The sequence below is a fragment of the Eulemur rufifrons genome, chromosome 3, assembly GCF_041146395.1.
Source record: "Eulemur rufifrons isolate Redbay chromosome 3, OSU_ERuf_1, whole genome shotgun sequence".
Classification (NCBI taxonomy): Eukaryota; Metazoa; Chordata; class Mammalia; order Primates; family Lemuridae; genus Eulemur; species Eulemur rufifrons.
In genome coordinates, this window is record NC_090985.1 from 71,927,389 (window position 1) to 71,947,179 (window position 19,791).

Here is a 19,791-nt window from a genome sequence, read left to right on the forward strand (position 1 = left end):
GATAAGCAGAGATGATGTAATAGTGACCTTTTAAGGGCAAAGAAGTTTCTATAAAAACACCCAAGTGGTGGTTTACGGTGCCTACTGCATGCACAGTTTCAGTTAGTTATTCAAGGCATTATTTTTGTTTTCAGAAAAAGAAAACTAAATAGAAGATCATGGCAAGTTCAGACTGGGGATATGATGGCAAAAATGGTAAGAATTCTTATGTTCGCATAGATCTAAATAATAGCTTATTTCCTTTTCCAATACAAGAAGTATTAAACATTTCAAATAACTATACCACCACAGGTTAATTGAACTGCTGAAATAATTATAATATCTTTGCATGTATTCTTTTTTTTTTTTTTGAGACAGAGTCTTGCTTTGTTGCCCTGGCTAGAGTGAGTTCTGTGGCGTCAGCCTAGCTCGCAGCAACCTCAAACTCCTAGGCTTAAAAGATACTACTGCCTCAGCCTCCCGAGTAGCTGGGACTACAGGCATGTGCCACCATGCCCGGCTAATTTTTTCTACATATATTTTAGTTGGCCAGATAATTTCTTTCTATTTTTAGTAGAGATGGGGTCTCGCTCTTGCTCAGGCTGGTCTTGAACTCCTGACCTCGAGCGATCCACCCGCCTCGGCCTCCCAGAGTGCTAGGATTACAGGCGTAAGCCACTGCGCCCGGCCTCTTTACATGTATTCTTAACAGTTGTCCATGGGCTATTCTTGTCGACAAAATGTGTTTGATTTATATTTAGGTCATTAAATATGAAATGTCCGATTTTGAATCAAAAGTGTAGTTTATTATATCTCAAACAAGAAGCAATATAATTAATCAAAGTATGTGCCTAAACTATCCACACAGTTTTGCCATCTTAATGGTAGCTTGCTTATGCCAGCAATGAAGAAGCCTGGAGAGTGAGTGGCAATGAAATCACGAAAGGGGTTTTCCACAGCTTGTTGAAAATTGAATATTTATCCTTGTGAGAAGTGATCCAAAACCTGGAAGAAGTGGTAGACAGTTGGTGCAAGATCTGGTGAATACAGTGGATGACAGAGAGTTTCCAACTCCAGCCTCTGTAGTTTGAGCAATGTTGTTTGTGAGACATGTGGTCAAGGGCTGTCTTGCAAGAGGATTGACCTCTCTCTATTGACAAATTTTGGCTGCTTAATCACAAGCATCCTCATCATTTCCTCTAATTGGTTGCAGTAGACATTTTCTGTAATTGACTGACCAGGTTCTATGAAGCTGTAGTGGATAATACCAGTGCTCCACCACCAAACAGACACCATTAGCTTTTTTGATGAATATTCTGTTTTGGACTGTGCTTTAACACTTCCTCTTTATCCAGCCATTGTGCCAAACACTTGTGATTGTCAAAAGAATCCATTTTTCATCACACATAACAATACAGTGTAGAAACGGTTCACCTTTATGTTGTGACAGCAAAGAAAGGCAAGCTTCGAGGCAATTTCTCTTCTGACACTCATTTAATTCGTGCGGTACCCATCTATCCAGCTTCTGTACCCGGAACTTCTCAAACTATCGACATACTATGTGTTCATTAGCCACATCTTTCCCAAACACTTCGTTGATATTTTGAGCTTTCTACACTGCATTGGTTCCACAATGGAACTCATATTCAAAAATAACACGAAATTTTGACTTATCCATGGTTTCACAAAAATTGCTCTAAAAAAAATTTGAAAGATAATCATAAGCCATCCTATGCGTTTGCTAGACTGAGGGTGTACCTTCACAATAAAAAGAAAAAAAAGAAGTGTCAGAGTGAAATGTCAGAGATATCAACTGTCAAACTTAGTACTTAAGGAAATCGGGCATTTCATACTTAATAACCTAATATTATACATGCATACCTTGGAGATATTGTGGGTTCAGTTCCAGATTGCTGTAATAAAGCGAATATCACTCAAAATGAGTCGCACAAATTTTGGGGTTTTCCAGTGCATATAAAAGTTATGTTTATGCTATATTCTAGTCCATTAAGTGTGCAATAGCATTATGTCTAAAAAATGTACATACCTTAATTTAAAAATACTTTGTAGCTAAAAAATCTAACAAGCATCTGGGCCTACGGTGAGTCATATCTTTTTGCTGGTAGAGGGTCTTGCCTCAATGTTGATGGCTGCTGAGTGATCGTGGTGGTTGTTGCTGAAAGATGGGGTGGCTGCGGCAGTTTCTTAAAATAAGACAACAGTGAAGTTTACTACATCAACTGACTCTTCTCTTCATGAAAGATTTCTCTGTAGCACACAATGCTTGATAGCATTTTACACACAGTATAACTTCTTTCAAAATTGGAGTCAATCTTATCAAACCCTGTTGCTGCTTTATTAACTATTTACATAATATTTTAAATCCTTTGTGTTATTTCAACAATATTCACAGAATGTCCACCAGGAGTAGATTCCATCTCAAGGAACCACTTCCTTTACTCATCCATGAGAAGCAACTACGCATTCCTTAAAGTGTTATCATGAGATTTCAGCAATTCAGTCACATCTTTAGGCTTTGCTTCTAATTCTAGTTTTATTGCTATTTCCACCACATTTTCAGTTACTTTCTCCACTGAAGTCTTGGATTTCTCAAAGTCATCCATGAAGGCCAGAATCAACTTCTTCCAAACTCCTCTTAATGTTGATAATTTGACCTCCTATCATGAACCACCAGTGTTCTTATGGGCAGCTAGAATGGTGAATCCTTTCCAGAAATTTTTCAACTTATTTTGTCCACATTTATCAGAGGAATCAATATCTACAGCAGCTATAAAATATATTTCCCATATAATAAGTCTTGAAAGGAGAAATTACTCCTTGATCCATGGGCTACAGAATAGATGTTATGTTAGCAGGCATGAAAACAACATTAATCTCCTTGTACATCTCCATCGGAGCTCTTGGGTGACCAGGTACATTGTCAATGAGTAGTAATATTTTAAAAGGAATCTTTTTTTTTGAGGAATAGATCTCAACAGTGGGCTTAAAATATTCAGGAAACCTTGCTGAAAACAGAAGCAGTATCATCTAGGCTTTGTTGTTCCATTTATAGAGCACAGGCACAGGAGATTTAGGATTATTTTTAAGGGTCCTAGGATTTTCAGAATAGTAAATTAGCATTGGCTTTAACTTAAAGTCACAAGCTGCATTAGCCCCTATTAAGAGAGTCAGCCTGACCTTTGGAGCTTTGAAGCCAGGCATTGACATTTCCTCTCTAGCTAAGAAAGTCCTACAGGGCATCTTCTTCCAAGAAAAGGCTATTTCATCTACACTGAAAATCCATTTAATGTTGCCACCTTAGTCAGTTATCTAATCTATATCTTCTGGATAACTTGTTGCAGCTTCTATATCAGTACTTCTGCTTCACCTCACACTGTTATTTTATAGAGGTGGCCTCTTTCCTTAAACCTCATGAACCAACCTCTGCTAGTTTCAAACTTTTCTTCTGCAGCTTTCTCACCTCTCTCAGCCTTGATAGAATTTAAGAGAGTCAAGATCTTGCGCTGTATTAGGTTTTGGCTTAAGGGATGTTATGGCTGTTTAATCCTCTATCCAGATCAAGAAAACTTTCCCCATATCAGCAATAAGGCTGTTTTGCTTTCTTATAATTTTTTCACTGGAGTAGCACTTTTAATTTCCTTCAAGAACTTTCCTTTGTATTCACAACTTGGCTAACTGGCACAAGAGGCCTGTCTCAGCTTGTGACATGCCTTCCTCACTAAGCTTAATCATTTCTAGCTTTCGATATAAAGTGAGAGAGGGGCGACTCTTCTTTCACTTGAATATTATGGATCACTGTAGGGTTATTAATTGGCCTAATTTCAATATTGTTGTGTCTTGGGGAATAGGGAGGCCGAAGGAGAGGGAGAGAAAGCAGCCAGCCAGTGAAGCAAAGACACAAAACACTTATTGATTAAGTTTCCCATCTCATATGGGCAGTTAGTGGTGCCCCCAAATAGTCATGACAGTAACATCAAAGGTCACCATAACAGATATAATAACAGTAAAAAAGTTTGAAATATTGTGAGAATTACCAAACTGTGATACAGAGTTCACAAAGTGAACACGTGCTGTTGGAAAAAAAAAAAAATCCAGGACGTGCAATAAAGTTAAGCAAAATGAAATGAGGTATACTTGTATTAGAAATATATTGCTAATAGTAAAATATTCATAGTCGGATCTTACAGACTGTGAGTATAGACCTATAGTGCTAGTGTTGACAAATATACTGCTTTATAGTATGGTATAGAAAAAAGCCATTCTCAAACACAGAATTTCCATTAAACCTAATATCATTTAGGCACCTAAATAAACCCTAATCTAATACACAGGCAGGTAGTTATACTCCTAAAACTTGGAATCAAGCATTTGATAAAGTTTCGATTTTATGCTTATGTTTGTCCTGGTAGGTCCTGAACACTGGAGCAAGCTGTATCCCATTGCTGATGGAAATAACCAGTCTCCTATTGATATAAAAACCAGTGAAGCCAAATACGATGCCTCTCTGAAGCCCATCAGTGTCTCCTACAATCCAGCCACAGCCAAAGAAATTATCAACGTGGGACATTCCTTCCATGTAAATTTTGAGGACAGTGATAACCGATCAGGTGGGCCAAAAGAACCTTCTAATATTTTTTTTCTTAGCAGCTACTGGGGAAATTAAAACAATGGGGCTTAAGAAACACCATACCCATCATAAGTTTTTTGTGCCTGTGTGTGTAACACTGCCATAATCTGATAGGCATCTTGGACTGCTGGAAAATATCCAAGTGGTAAATATGATTTTGGGAACTCCCAGCTCTGTCTTTTTTCCGTCCTTCTCAATGCCACCATCCCATTTCTTCTGGCCATTCCAATATCTTAATGTTCACTTCACTCTCTCCAAATAAACAGTATTTTTCCAAAAAGGTCTAGTGAACCAGTCACTATAAATATAAAAACTGAAAAGGTAGGCCTGGTGTAGTGGCTCATGCCTGTAATCCCAGCACTTTGGGAGGCTGAGGTGGGAGGATCTCTTGCGGTCAGGAGTTCACAACCAGCCTGAGCAAGAGCAAGACTCCATCTCTACCAAAAATAGAAAAATTAGCCAGGCATGGTGACACGCACTTGTAGTCCAAGCTACTGAGGAAGCTTAGGCAGGAGGATCATTTGAGCCCAGGAGTTTGAGGTTTCAGTGAGCTATGATGACGCCAATGCACTCTAGCCGAGGCAAAAGAGCCAGACCCTGTCTCAAAAAAAAAAAAAAAAAAAACTGAAAACACAAATATTTTCTAATTGGGATAAGGGTGGATGAGCATAGTAGAAAAAAGAGATAGGGAAGTGACTGAATTATCCTCATATCCAGAATCTGGCACATTTCCTGCAGCACACTCAGCTTTTCATAAAGATTATTGAATAATTTGTTAAATAGCCATTCCAAAAAACAGTTCTACGACTGACTTAGAAAGCCAAACTTGTTTTAGCACTTCTCGATGAGGTTCTGAGCCTAAATTTTAGGCACTTTGGAGCTATGTTAATTATTAATATTAGATTAGATCTGGTATTATATGTGTTTAGTTACTCATATGACTGGGTCAACTCTCCAAATGGCAGGATCATTCAATGTTAAAATTTTAAAAGTGACCCCACTGTCCCACTGGCACTTTCTTTTGGTCCCTGACCAGGGATTTTTAACAAAGTTGTCAAGAAACAATGTTGTGTCTTCATCAGTTACAAAACAGGTGATGAGTAATTTGTTAGTCAAAATAAATGACCAAAGATTTTGATGCATACTGCCTATACAGTCTTTGTTGAAAGAATAAATGAATAAACTTGCAAATTAAAGGAGATTCAAAGACAGTCCTGTAATCATACAATGCATTTACCTTGGAATATGCTTTCTTGGAGTCAGAAATAGGTAAAACTATAGCTCCTGTGCTGGGATTTGTATATAACTCATAGAATATCTCATCAACACCATAGTCAGGAGCACACCATACATATGAATGCCATCATCATGGATGTGGAGGAAAAAACATAATGAAAGTTTTGGCTCTAGCGTTTTTTTTTTTTTCATTTCTACTCTATACAATTTAGTGTTGGTTTATATTATATGCAAAGATAAGCAGGAACTTACAATCATAAGGCTAACAGTGAGTTCCCTTTTCTTCCAGTGCTGAAAGGCGGTCCTCTCTCTGAAAACTATCGGCTCTATCAGTTCCATTTTCACTGGGGCAGTACAAATGACTATGGTTCTGAGCACACAGTGGATGGAATCAAGTATTCTGCAGAGGTAATGTCATTTAGTAAGTGAAAGATAATTACACTGAAAGTGCAGTAGCTCCCTTACATCATGACACCACCATAATGACGTGAAAGAAATTAGCATGCTGATTTCTGTAAGGAATCTCCAGGCTCCATTAAAATGAAACACAGACACATTATGTTTAGCAATAGAGGGAAATTTTTCAATGGAAAGAGGCAGCTGAATTTTGAGCAGAACTCCTGAGTTCAAGATTCACCCTTTCCTGAGAAAGCCTCAAAAATTGTTACCTTGACATGATGCTAGCTTCAAGGGGTGGTACTACTCTCCTTTATAGCTCTGACCCCAAGTGGAATATACCACTCTTTCTTTTTTATTTAAATGTTCAAGTTTGGGCACACCAATAATGTGGATGTGGCCAAGCTAAAACACTCAATAAAACTCTACCCAGAGCTCGAGTTTAATCACAGCAATGGTCACAGAGAGCAGCATACACCAGATGAGGGTCTGAGGCCACCACCCTGTGGCCTCTTGACCTGCCCTCACATGGAAGTTGGCGATCTATTGCAAGACAATATTGTCTGTATATCCATAGAGAAATTGGACACATGTGCAAAAAAGGGACAACAGAAACTCTGGGAAATTAAAATGGGAGATATTTTTCTCTTACTTTATATGTATCAATTATATAATAATACACATGCACCCATATAAACAGGTTGACTGTTTAATTTTTACTTTCATAAAATGAATTTTGTAACATATATAGTTTTGCAACTTGCTTTTTTTTTCCACTTACCAATTTATCATGATCATTTTTCCAAGTCAGAATATTTGATTCCACCTCATTCTTTTACTATTAATAGTATAGTACTTCATTTGGGTTAATATATCATAATTTATATAACTGGACCCTGTTGAGAGTGATCACAATGTCTTCTGATTTTTGTTCTTATTGGGTTTTTTTCTGTGTTTTTACCAAAAAAATACATCTGTATGTACATCTTATGCACTAATGAAAGCAATTATGTAAGATTGATTTTTACAAGATGTATTCCTGTGTTTACAAAGTATGTACATCTTTTATTCTGATAGAAGATTTGGGGTTTGTATACAAATATTGCTTTATATTATGTTGTAAAACATGGCTAATACTTTTAAATGCTATAGAAATCTATTAAATGGTTTTTCCTTATTTCTACTCCATAAAATTGAAGTTAGACTGAAATCAAACAGTCCAGGAGCCTAAATTAGCGTTATCTTTGTGGAAGGATAGTTGGCAGTATCCAAGAAATCTAAATCAGCGATCCTTTCATCTAAATAGAGAAAAATAAAAATAATCCAGGACAGAGATGACAGATACCTAGCCACAAAGTTCAACATGTCATTCAATTCAAGTCAGTGAACTTAGTTGGGCTACCTGTGGTGCACTAGGTTTGAGTGGCAGTACAGCCTAGTAGTTAAGAATGCGAGCTCCTGAGCTGACTGCCAGGATTTGAATCAAAGCTCTGCCACTTGCTAGTTGTACAACTTTGGACAAATCACTCTGTACCCCAGTATTTTCTTCTATAGAGTCTAGATAATATAATACTAGTATCTATCTCATACAGGTGAGAGGATAAAATGAGTAAACTCATATAAACTCACACTTAGACCAGCACCTTTCACACTGTAAGTGCCCAGTAACATTACTTACATTTCTGTGGATAAGACACAAGCACTCCGTAAGCCGGGCAGTATAGGTATAAATGATTGTGATTAAATAAACATAGTACTAAATGGCAAGATGTCTATTCACAAAGCACCATGGGAATATAGTCAGTTGTAAGAATCATTAAGAGCAGGGACAGAATCTAGACTGGCATGGTCAAAGGAAATTACAATGAGAAGTGATCTCTCTTAATATATTATTTTAATCATTCTTTTTTTTCATTCAACAAATATTCACTGAACATCTACAATATGCCAGGTAATGTTTTTTAAAAGTATTTGCTATTAGAACTTGCATTTGATAAGGGAAAGAAAAATAAAAAAGAAAGAAGGAAGGAAGGAAGGAAAGGAAAGAGGGAGGGAGGGAAAGAGGAAGGAAGGAAGGAGAAAAGGAAGAAGAGAGATTAGATAAACATTATGGAAAAAAATGAGTTGATTTATGGTGGTTCCTTTATACTGGATGAACAGAAAAGGATTCCTTAAGGAGTGGCATTTGAGTTCAGCCCTAATTCAGGGCAAAAGCCTGCAGTCCAAAGACTATGGGGAAGAAAGTTCCAGAGAAAATCGGCAGATAGTGCAAAGACTCCAACTTGTGAACAAGTGAAAAGATATAATCTATAAGACATGGATGTTGATAGGTGGGGAAAGTAAGAAATTAATAACTGTCATACTTTTTGACTAAGCAATTAGATGGATGGTGCTACCTTTTCCTAAGAAGTGAAAATCAAGCAGGTTTGGCAAGGAGGAAATCTAGGGTTCTATTCTGGCCATGTTAAGTTTGATATGTCTGTTAGACATCCATGTAGAGATATCAAGAGGATATTAAGAAGACATACATACATACTTGGAGATATAAGTCTAGAGTTCCAAAGAAAAGTTAGGCTGGAGATTCTGATTAGAGAGGTGCCTGGAGAGGACACTGATGTGCTCAAGATAATCTGATCTTGGCCACAATTCCCAAGGTCATGACCCCTACTCATAAAGTTACTGTGAAGTACCTCAGTAACAGAAAATTATTTCAATTTTTTCCTAAAGTTAGTCAGCTTTCCTGATCTTTTGATACCAAAGAGAAGTATTTTTTAAAGGAGTAATATTAAATAGTTAATGATACTGTAGGGGAAGAGATTTTACTTACTAGTTCCAGGATTTGCGATTCTACTTACTCTACTCAGCACATGGATAATCTTTTTTGAAGAGTGAGAACATAACCCTTCCAATCCACTGGATAAAGGTTTTTATAAGTTTTATCTACCTAAGCTAAGATACGTCTTGATATAGTAACAAGTTAACTTATCATTTGCCTTTTGTCTTCACATTGGTACAAATAATGAATTAACTATATTCTCATTTTTAGCTTCACATAGCTCACTGGAATTCTGCAAAGTACTCCAGCCTTGCTGAAGCTGCCTCAAAGGCTGACGGTTTGGCAATTATTGCTGTTTTGATGAAGGTGAGTTATAGATAGTTACACACCTCTGCTTATACTATTTCTTACCAATTAGACTTCAAACTAGGATGAAATAAGGCAACAGATATTTGAGCCTTTCTTTCTGGAAAGTTCCCATCCTACTGATGACTACAGGTGAACAAATAGTTCTCCAGTACTTTGTTGCTTGATTTTCTCTCTGCTTTTCACTCTTAAGATAGAAGTAAGTTTCAGGTGAGGGTGAAATAGGAAGATGTTCATGGGGAGAAAGGAAATTTTTATTGTCCAGTTCTTCCAGATTCTCTCTTCTCTAAATTTTCTATGTCGTGTATTCAGGAATTTATCAATTTAATATCCCATCAGGGAAGAAATGTTAAAAGGATTTTTCCCCATAAAGAAAATTCAGTTGATTTTTTAAAGGGCAGATGTTGCTCAAATCCTCTGTAGGAGAATCCCTGAAAGTTCTATAAGAAATTTATTATTATATTAAGTATGCTTGGGTAACTAAGTAACATTTTGAACTGTAGTAATTCTAGTTAACCTTTATCAAACATTTATAATATGCCAAAAACTATACTAATTATAACAAATAGAATGGACTAAAAATAAGAGGTTTGTTTATTATATCACAGTTTTGTTAAATTTCTAGATTTTTCCTTGTATTATTTTGAACATCTTGTTCAAATTTAATTTAAATCAAGCTTTTTGTTACTTTATCTGTAGTTATACATTATGGACAATTTATAGAGTACAAAGGCCCATAAAGATATACATCTTGAAAGATTTCCTCCTCTAAGGCAGAGAGAAAACAGCTTAGCTCTCACCAGTTGTTGAAAAAAAATTAAAAACTTAGCTAAACAGTGTTTGATAACAATCTTTATCTCATTCTTTATTTTTTTTTTTAATCTTCAGGCTGGTCAGGCCAACCCAAAGCTGCAGAAAGTACTTGATGCTCTAAGCGCTGTTAAAAATAAGGTAAGTAGACTAAATAAGTTAGTTTAAATCAGAGAACAAGAATTCACTGCACTATGGAAATCATTTCATTATGTATTTGAAGCAGGGAGTAGGGAGACTGGAGCAAAAGCTACCAATCTGAAAATCAAGATACAACTTAGATATTGCCTGCTTTTGAAAAAGTCTCTGATGCAGGGATTTGTTTTGGTTTTTGTTTTTTGTAGTTATTGTTTACTGATTTCAGTGGGATATGACCTGTAGAAAAATAGGGTTACATAGACATTCAAATTTGCTTGAAAAACTATATCCAAATGCAATGTGAATTATTTTCCATTTCTTTTTTTTTTTTTATTTTTTGTTTGTGTTTCAGCTCATTATGGGGGTACAAAATATCAGGCTACATACATTGCCCTATTTTCCATTTCTTGAAGGAAAATATCTTTTTTTAGTAGTACAAAAATTCAGGAATTAATGATATTCTTTTGAAATACCATTAATATACAATATTTGATAACCATGATTCCCACTTGTCAACTCAAAAAACAGACGGATTTTCTGAATCATATCCAATCTTAGCATTACTATTTTAAAATAAAATAGTGAAGCCATAAGTCAGAGATTTCTCATTTTTATGCACAATGTGGAGGACTCATATTTTTACCTAAAATAAATATGATTTGTGCTGATTCTGGAAAAGATTAAACTTTAAATGAATGTATTGTAAAGTGAGAATGACAGAGATAAAAATAAGTACTCAACTCAAAAATACAAAAAATAACAACATATGAAAAGAAATAGAAGAAAATAACTAGTGATGATAAAAACAGAAAATAATAAAATAAGAAAGAAAAATGATTAATAAGTACAGGGTAAAATTTTATCAACAAAATGAAAAATTGATTCTTTGCAAGAACCAACAAAAAACAGACTTTTGGCAAGTTTGATAAGGGGAAAAAGGCATGCATACAAAATATTTTAGAAATAAGAAATATAACATAACTAAAGATATAGAAGAAAATTTTAAAAGATAAAACTATTTATAACGATATACCAGTACAGATAAAATGAATGGTTTCCTAAGAAAATGTGGAGTAAGAGAATTGACTCAAAAGAAGTTAGAAAACCTAAATAGACTGAGAACCTAAAAATAAATTGAAAAGATAGTCAAATGCATTTATTAAAAGAAAACCCTAGGCCCAGATCATTTTATGGGGAAGTGTTATTCAACTTTTAAGAAATCATAATGTTAACTAAACTACCCATATGAGGGAATAGACAGAAAACATCCCATCAGCTTAATGAAACCCAATACCAAAACAGGGTAAGAAAACTGCAAAAAACACAATAGGCCAATCTTTCTTAGCAATATAGCTAAAAGAAATTCTAAAATTAATTATAGCAAATCAAATTCAACAGTATTTTGAAAGAGTAATGTTTCTGAAATAGTAGAGTTTATCCCAGAAATGCAATGATGTTTCAATATTAGAATATCTCTTAATATAATTCATTCTATTAACAAATTAAAGATGAAAAACCCTCTCATCAACTTTTTAGATGCTTAAAAAACATTTGATAAAATTCAATGCCCTCTTCTGATAATAAAACAAAATAAAAGAAAAGAAAACTCTCTGAAACTTTCTGGAATTTGATAAAGAATTTCATCTAAAAACTTGGATCAAACATCAAACTTCATAGGGAAACATTTGCAGCATTTCCATTTCAATTAGGAACAAGACCAAAGTGCCACTGTGACCATCACAATTGAAAGTTATAAAAAGGTCCTAATCAACAAAATAAAATAATGGAAGAAATAAGAGTACATATTAGCATAGGTACTGGAAAAGCAAAGACAAAACTATCATCATGTGCAGATGATATGATTATTGACACCTATCTGAAAAATTGAAAAGAATCAACTAAAAAACAGAATCGTTATAAAAGTCTGGTAAAGTTGATTGCATAAAAGATTACCATACAAATACCAGTACATTTTCTATACATCAATAACAATCTATCAGAAAAGATAATGGGAATAAATATAATAGAATAAAACTAAAATGTAACCAATATACATGTCAAGAAATATCTTTGCCATTAGAACAGAATCTGGTATCATTCCTAAAGAAACCAGAAATGCTTTATACTGGAAATTAAATGTCTTTTAAAGAACATAGATTGTAAAAATTTGTTTGAAGCTTTGCTTATCTTCAACCAAATTAAAAAGGAGGAAAATTTCTTGGTCAAAAATCACATGTAGCACATTTTTCATCCTTGCTCTTCTGTTGCTTTTATTTTATCCATGAACAAACCAGTCATAAACTACCAAATATTAAAAAATCAATTAAATTTTAGCTAAAATTTCTAGATAATATATAATAAGATAATATAACATTTATATCACATGTATTGATACAAGTATTTTATGTCAGCATATAATAATATATACTTATCTTTTTCTTCCAGGGCAAACGAGCCCCATTCACAAATTTTGACCCCTCTGCACTTCTTCCTTCATCTCTGGACTACTGGACCTACCCTGGCTCTCTGACTCATCCTCCTCTTTATGAGAGTATAACCTGGATCATCTGTAAGGAGCACATCAGTGTGAGCTCAGAACAGGTAGAGTATCAAAGGCAAATGAGTGGAAACTGGAAATGCAAAGCAGGAATATCACTTCAATTAATAGTATCAGTAGGGGAGATTATTATTTCAGTTAGGTTTGTGAGAAGTTTATTTTCCCTTCCAATTGAAAATGATTAATTTCTGGCATAGTTCTATTGAATTATCAAAAATGTGCATTATGATACTATTTTTTTACTTTATACAGAAAAAAATATGAGATTTAGAACCCCCCCATTCTTTCCTCCTTAATAAGTTAAAATCCAACTTTGTCAAATATCTTATTAAGGGTTTCAGAAACAAAAGAAAAACTGTGACTAAAAGTTTCACTAAGACTTTGGGGAATTGTGGCTCTCAACCAGCATACCTTGACAGTCGGCAAAACGTTTTTGTTTCAGTTTTTTTTTTTTTTTTTGGAGTTTAAGCTTTTAAATATCTAACAAAATGTCTCATTAATTACTGTTTATACTAATGATGATAATAGTTATCATTGATTGTGTAACTACGTTTATTAGGTGTCTTACGTATGTTTTGTTAGCCAACTCTATTAACACACCTACAAGACAAGCACTGTAGCCTATTGCTGTCATATACTGGGTACATGCTACACACACATCATTCCCAGTACTTTACAGCCATTAACCCATTTAATATTCGCAGCAACACAATGAAGAAGGTGCTCTATGGATACTGAGACACCAAGATGATAAGTCACTCTCCTAAAGGACCCCAGTTGAAAGGAGAAAGTTGGTAGTCTAACCCAGTCAATCATCAATAATTCAAGCAAAATGCCTAGTTCAAAGGAATGTGAAGGATTTGGGGCTTTCTCCCTTCCCACTGGCGAAACTTCACTTTTCCAAATATCAGAGCTTCAATAATACTAGAAATAAAGTACTTTGTATAACTTTACTAAATGGGTTTTTTAAATATTTCATCCTTCTAGCTGGCACAGTTCCGCAGTCTTCTGTCGAATGTCGAAGGTGATAATGCTGTCCCCATACTGCACAACAACCGACCGCCCCAGCCTCTGAAGGGCAGAACAGTGAGAGCTTCATTCTCATGAGCCCAAGAAGGAACTTCTCCTTCCTCAAGTATACAGCCCTGCTTCTGACACAATCCAGTAAAATAATAATTTTTAAGAAACAAACTTATTTCAATGCTAGCAAGACAACATACCTGCAAATTTAATCTGTAGAAACAAAAAACTTTAACTTTAGTTCCTAATGCTTATGCTCAGATATTAATCTGTAAGCTTACAAATAGTAATCTGTAAGCATAAGTTTATACTTAAGTTCTAGTTTATTTTGTGGAATTCTTCATAATTACAAACAAATGATTTGTATCTCTTCCTATTTTGTTTAGTTGAATCAATAAAATAATTTTATCTCTTTTTTGTCTATTGTACACTCTATTTTTAAAAACTAAGTTTATACTCCATTTACACTCAAAAAATCATAAATACTTTACTTGCAAGAGTATTTTGCCTGAAATATAATGACCTACGATCAATTTGAGATGAAATATTGAGAACCTAAGATCAGCTTGAGATGAAATATTGAAAAATTCATTTGCTTACTCTTGAAGGCAAATATATGGGTAAAATGACAACTGGATTGAATATTGTTATTCTGGTCCAACACTTTTACCATTTCTGTTCTCTGTGATAAAAATGATATCTTTTATATAGAAAGATTATGCTTCTGTATATTGCTTTCATATTTTTCTCCACACATTAGCAAGGCCAATGCTTTTCTGCCATTATTACAACTAGTTCAGTTTACATGGAGAATCTTTACTTTAAAATTGGAAGTCACAAGTGAATGGTTTATAAAAATGCTGAAGGAATCATTTGGGCTTAGAATCATACAGAAACACCATGCAATCTTTTAGTCAGATGTACATTTAATCTCAAGCTAATTCCTTTCTTATTTTTTAATTGACACTTATTACATGTTTATGGGGTACAGTGTGATATTTTAAGTCATGTATACAATGTGCGTAATGATCAAATAGGGTCATTAAGATATCCTTCACCTCAAGCGTTTATCATTTCTTTGTGTTGGGAACATTCAAAATCCTCTCTTTTAGTTATTTGAAAATATATTATACAATAAGTTATTATTAACTATAGTTACCCTACAGTGCTATAGAACAATAGAACTTATTTCTCCTACTTAGCTGTAATTTATTGAAGCCAGTTCTTTTTGAAGGCATATCTACAACCAGAATTTTGCAAATCCGGTGCCCTGTGTTTAGTCTTGTAATTTACTTAAATTCTCTAATCTGACATATTAGAGACCAAAGCCCATTCTAATATTCTTGTCTTGTCTAATATGGCAGAATCAGTCAAAACCTTTAAACAACTAAATCAAAGTTAAAAAGACAGACCAAGCAGACTCGTGCTCTGAGGGAGCCTCTATGTAAAGGCTGTGTTTGTTTTGCACCTGATGACCATACGAAGAAACTTCTTTGAAGTATTTGATTTGGGGCCCAGAACTTAAGCAGATCTTCTTTATTAAAATGTAATGTGGGAGAGGGTATGAGGAGGCACTGGGATCTGGGGTTTTTTCTACATAAAGTTGGAAAAGCAGAAAAAAAAAAAATACTTGATTAAAAAAATAAATAAAAATGTAATAGGCCCAAGTAACACATTAGCTCTGGTCCCATAAGCATTCTATAAACATAAAATAGTTTCTTTGCCAAGATAACCTGGCTGTGTATAGTACTCTACATTTGCAGAATACTGAGGAAGCCTGAAACAGTCACACCTTTCCCTGATCCTATTAATTCACATGAGTCATACTGACAGGAGTTTAGTTCTAATGTTATCAAAGATCATTGTGACAGCCGGAGAAAAAGGGTTATGGGTTTAATTTGAGAATACATCAGCAAAAGGGGCTCAGGAACTATTATACTTAAAAAACATTTTCTGAAAAGAAATTAAGCAGTTTAGAAATAAATTTCACTGGAAGGACCTGAAAAAGAATTGACCTGGTGACCCATATATTTTTTAAGAAGGTTAAAATGGACACCAGGATTTATCTTTAAGTCTGTAAGTCTCATGAAAGGGCAAAGATATAACAGGAAATATATGATGGTTTTCAAACTTTATTCGTAAGCCAAATGCCAACTGGGAGCATGTTTGCCCTTACTGCCTCTGCCAGGATTTTATATAGTTGGCAGAACTCACGAGGTACATTACAAATTTCTCTGAAGTAGCCGATAAAAACAGCTGTTGAGAGAAGACCTGTGGACTAGGCATTGGGTCATCTGAGAATGCAACCCCTATGTTTCACTGACTTGCTCTCTCCCCTGTACCCACTTCTCTTGCCAACTTGGGTAGAGGACTTGAATGTTCTGCAAGGGTTCTCTGGTTTTTCCATGATGTTTGGCAGCTGACCCACTTTATGCCAAATCTATTGGGCTTCTAAGCATCCAGAATGACAATGCCAGCTGATGGGGCCCACAGTAGGCTCAAGGGTAGACGGTGTTTCTACTCCCCGCTGTTCTCTGTCTTAGCACCTGCCCCTCAGAAATGCCATGCTGAACACTTACAGCACTCACCTGCTGATTTGTAAGTCCAGGTAGCTCAAAACATTTCCTACATTGTTCATTTCTGTAAGGTTTAGCGTAATAACTCTAAAAGCATTAAATTCACCATAGGGGGAACTAGGACAAAGGAAAAGAATATCTTCTTTAAATTTAATTTCCTTATGTGACTCAAAAGAGCATGTATCTATTTACAGCATAGCTCTAGTAACTCCGTATCAGTGGTTCTTCACCATTTTGTGGTCACAGATTCCTACAAATCTTTTATGGAAGCTATAAAACTTCTTCCCCTCCCCCCACCATTTACAAAATCAGATAAAGCCAATATTTTGCACTGAGTTTTAGAATGTTTAGAAACTCAGCCTTTCCCTTCCTTCTCTATCATAAAGTCATTCCTGGACCTCAGGAAAAGATCCCTGCTCTCCAAACTATAAAAAGTAGGCTACAATGGATTCTCTGTCTCTCTTGAGCTAACACTTATTTTTACTTTTATTCTTTATTCTTTATAGTAGGCACCTAGAGAGGGAATGACAGTATATTTCTGATATAGTTCATGTGTTATCTTTTTGTTGTTTTCCCCGTTTCCAAATATTTTGAGTTGATATAAGATTCCATTGTAGAAGAGATATAAAAAGATTTTTAAAAGAAAGAGAATTCAAACCTTAGTGAATTATTTATTAGTGAGTAAACGAACAAAGATTTACAAATGAGAGTTAAAAAGGGCATATAAAAATTTTGATTGAGGAAGATCTCATCAGATTAATAATGGGCCAAAATCACTTTAAAAGCCATCACATTCCCTATATCCAAGACCATGAAAGCATAACAAAATACTTATCTTATGAACATTATCCTCATGATTATCTGTAAACTCCAAATATTTATGTACCCACTGTTCTCTGTGAGACCACTGCACAGGGATTTCCTTATTGCTCTTATTAGGGGTTTGGCTATTTTAAATCTCAGTAGCTAGACAAAAATAGACAGACAGACAGACAGACAGACATAGGTACTGCATAAATGACTAAATAATTGCACTTACTCGAGACTGTTCTGCCTTGGTACAAAAAAAAAAAAATCATAGCTACTGTCCTTAACCTGTTAAAAAATTATAGCTGATTTTGTGTTCCTAGACTTAAAGCTAAGGAAAAAGATGCATAAAATAAAAATATTTTAATAGAAATATAACATATTTGAAAGAAATTAGAAGTGGCCTTAAGTGTTCTTGTTTACAAAACATGCTTTCAGTAGACAGGTAAATCATAAGGAGTAACTTAGAATCTTAAAAATATGTGCATATTCTCATCTTGTATGAAAAGAGTGAATTGGTGGACAAAGGGTCACATTTGCAGATGTTAAAATATTCAGATTACAAGTGCACTTACTAGAGATTTCTCACAGTGGCATCTGGGATGCTAATCATCTTACTATGAGAAGGTAGAAATAGCAGTTATGTCAGACAGGAATACAGTTTAAGTGGCTATATTTTCCCCTCAAAGACTAGAGAGTATACCGTTACCAAGTCATCAACAAATATTTTAATCCCCTTTAGAAGCAGATGCATGTTAAACTATTTAGGTATATCACTTTCTGTTATGCTATCGGATGACCTAAATTGCCAGCAGGAACAAATACGTGTAACAGAATAGTACTGTGCTAGAAAATGTTTAGCTACGTAAAAAGAAAAAAAAGTTAGAAACTTATCTCACCGATATACCAAAATAAATCCAAGATGGATTAAATTTTTCAATGAAATCATTAATACACTAGAATATAGGTAAATATTTAAATATCTGGTTGGAGAGCACTTTACCCAAAAACACCAAGGGGAAAAAAACAGAAAAAAACAGAATAATTAATTGAACTATGAAAAATGTAAATATGTAGGTAAAAGCAACATCAATAAAAAAATTAATGAAAAAAATAACAACTGGGGAAATTTTTTTCAATATAAATGACATATACAAGGAACCATGTCCTTGCTATATAAAAAGCTTTCACAAGTTATTAACATAAAAATTGAATTTCCAAGAGAAAATAGCAAGAAATTATAAAGAGGCAATTCAGGAAGGAAGAAATTAAAATGAACAATAAATACATTTTTAAATGCTCCATTTTAATAATCAAGGAAGCACAGATCAAAACAATGTTCCATCACTCTTTACATATAAAATTAGCAAAGATTTTTAATACACAGTGCTGTCAAGATACAAAGAACTAATAATTAATTGTCATACATTGCTGGGAAAAGCATAAATTGGTACAGTCTATTCACTAGCAATCCAAAAGTTGTGTTCCAGAAGAAATTTCATCAAAAATCATATAATGGGCCGGGCGCGGTGGCTCACGCCTGTAATCCTAGCACTCTGGGAGGCCGAGGCGGGTGGATTGCTCAAGGTCAAGAGTTCGAGACCAGCCTGAGCGAGACCCCGTCTCTACTAAAAATAGAAAGACATTATATGGACACCTAAAAATCTATATAGAAAAAATTAGCCGGGCATAGTGGCGCATGCCTGTAGTCCCAGCTACTCGGGAGGCTGAGGCAGTAGGATCGCTTAAGCCCAGGAGTTTGAGGTTGCTGTGAGCTAAGCTGACGCCACGGCACTCACTCTAGCCTGGGCAACAAAGTGAGACTCTGTCTCAACAAAAAAAAAAAAAAAAAAAAAAAAAAAAAATCATATAATAAAAACTATAGGTTCAATGTGAGGAGAATTAAGTGGTAGAATTTTAAACTTGCTATTGTGAGGTCAGCTTTTCCATTACCCTGGCTTCAAAGGCTATGCAAACTCTATTTATGTTTATGATCCCCAAATTTATATTTCCATGCAAGATGGAGTTTCAAATGCCTATTTGATATCTCCACTTAGATATCACAATAACATCTCAAACTATTCAAAATACAAATTGTGATGCCCTCCCAAAGCTGGTTCCCACCAGCCCCACGGTGCTCAGAGATGGCAAGGCAGGAGGAGCTGCTTGGCAGGGTGGAAACCAATAAAACATGGCCCTGACTTAACTGATGCCACCACTGACCTTGAAGTGATTCTTTTCTTCTAACATTTCAAACATAACCTTTTCCTTATCGTTATACTCCTCTTTCTTCTGTTATTGGAAGCAAAGGGTTCTCAGACTAGGCTTCCAGTAAAACAAGCTACTTCCTACATTTTCCTTTCACAGAAAGGATGATACCAGCCACATGAAGAAACAGATGTGTTTCTAGTCCCAGTTCCATATTCCTAGGAAAAGGACCCCAACTGGCATGGAGGGGGCACAGCCCTGGTCCTACCAGCTG

At 35.0% G+C, this 19,791-nt stretch overlaps 1 protein-coding gene across 1 annotated transcript; it reads left to right on the top strand.

Moving 5' to 3' along the window:
* Positions 1–158: 158 nt before the first annotated feature.
* Positions 159–14,013, top strand: CA1 (carbonic anhydrase 1). The gene is made up of 7 exons (XM_069465610.1): positions 159–195; positions 4,410–4,607; positions 6,153–6,271; positions 9,306–9,401; positions 10,290–10,352; positions 12,795–12,950; positions 13,894–14,013. Exons 1-7 carry the CDS (start codon positions 159–161, stop codon positions 14,011–14,013), a joined length of 789 nt encoding a protein of 262 aa, XP_069321711.1.
* Positions 14,014–19,791: the final 5,778 nt, after the last annotated feature.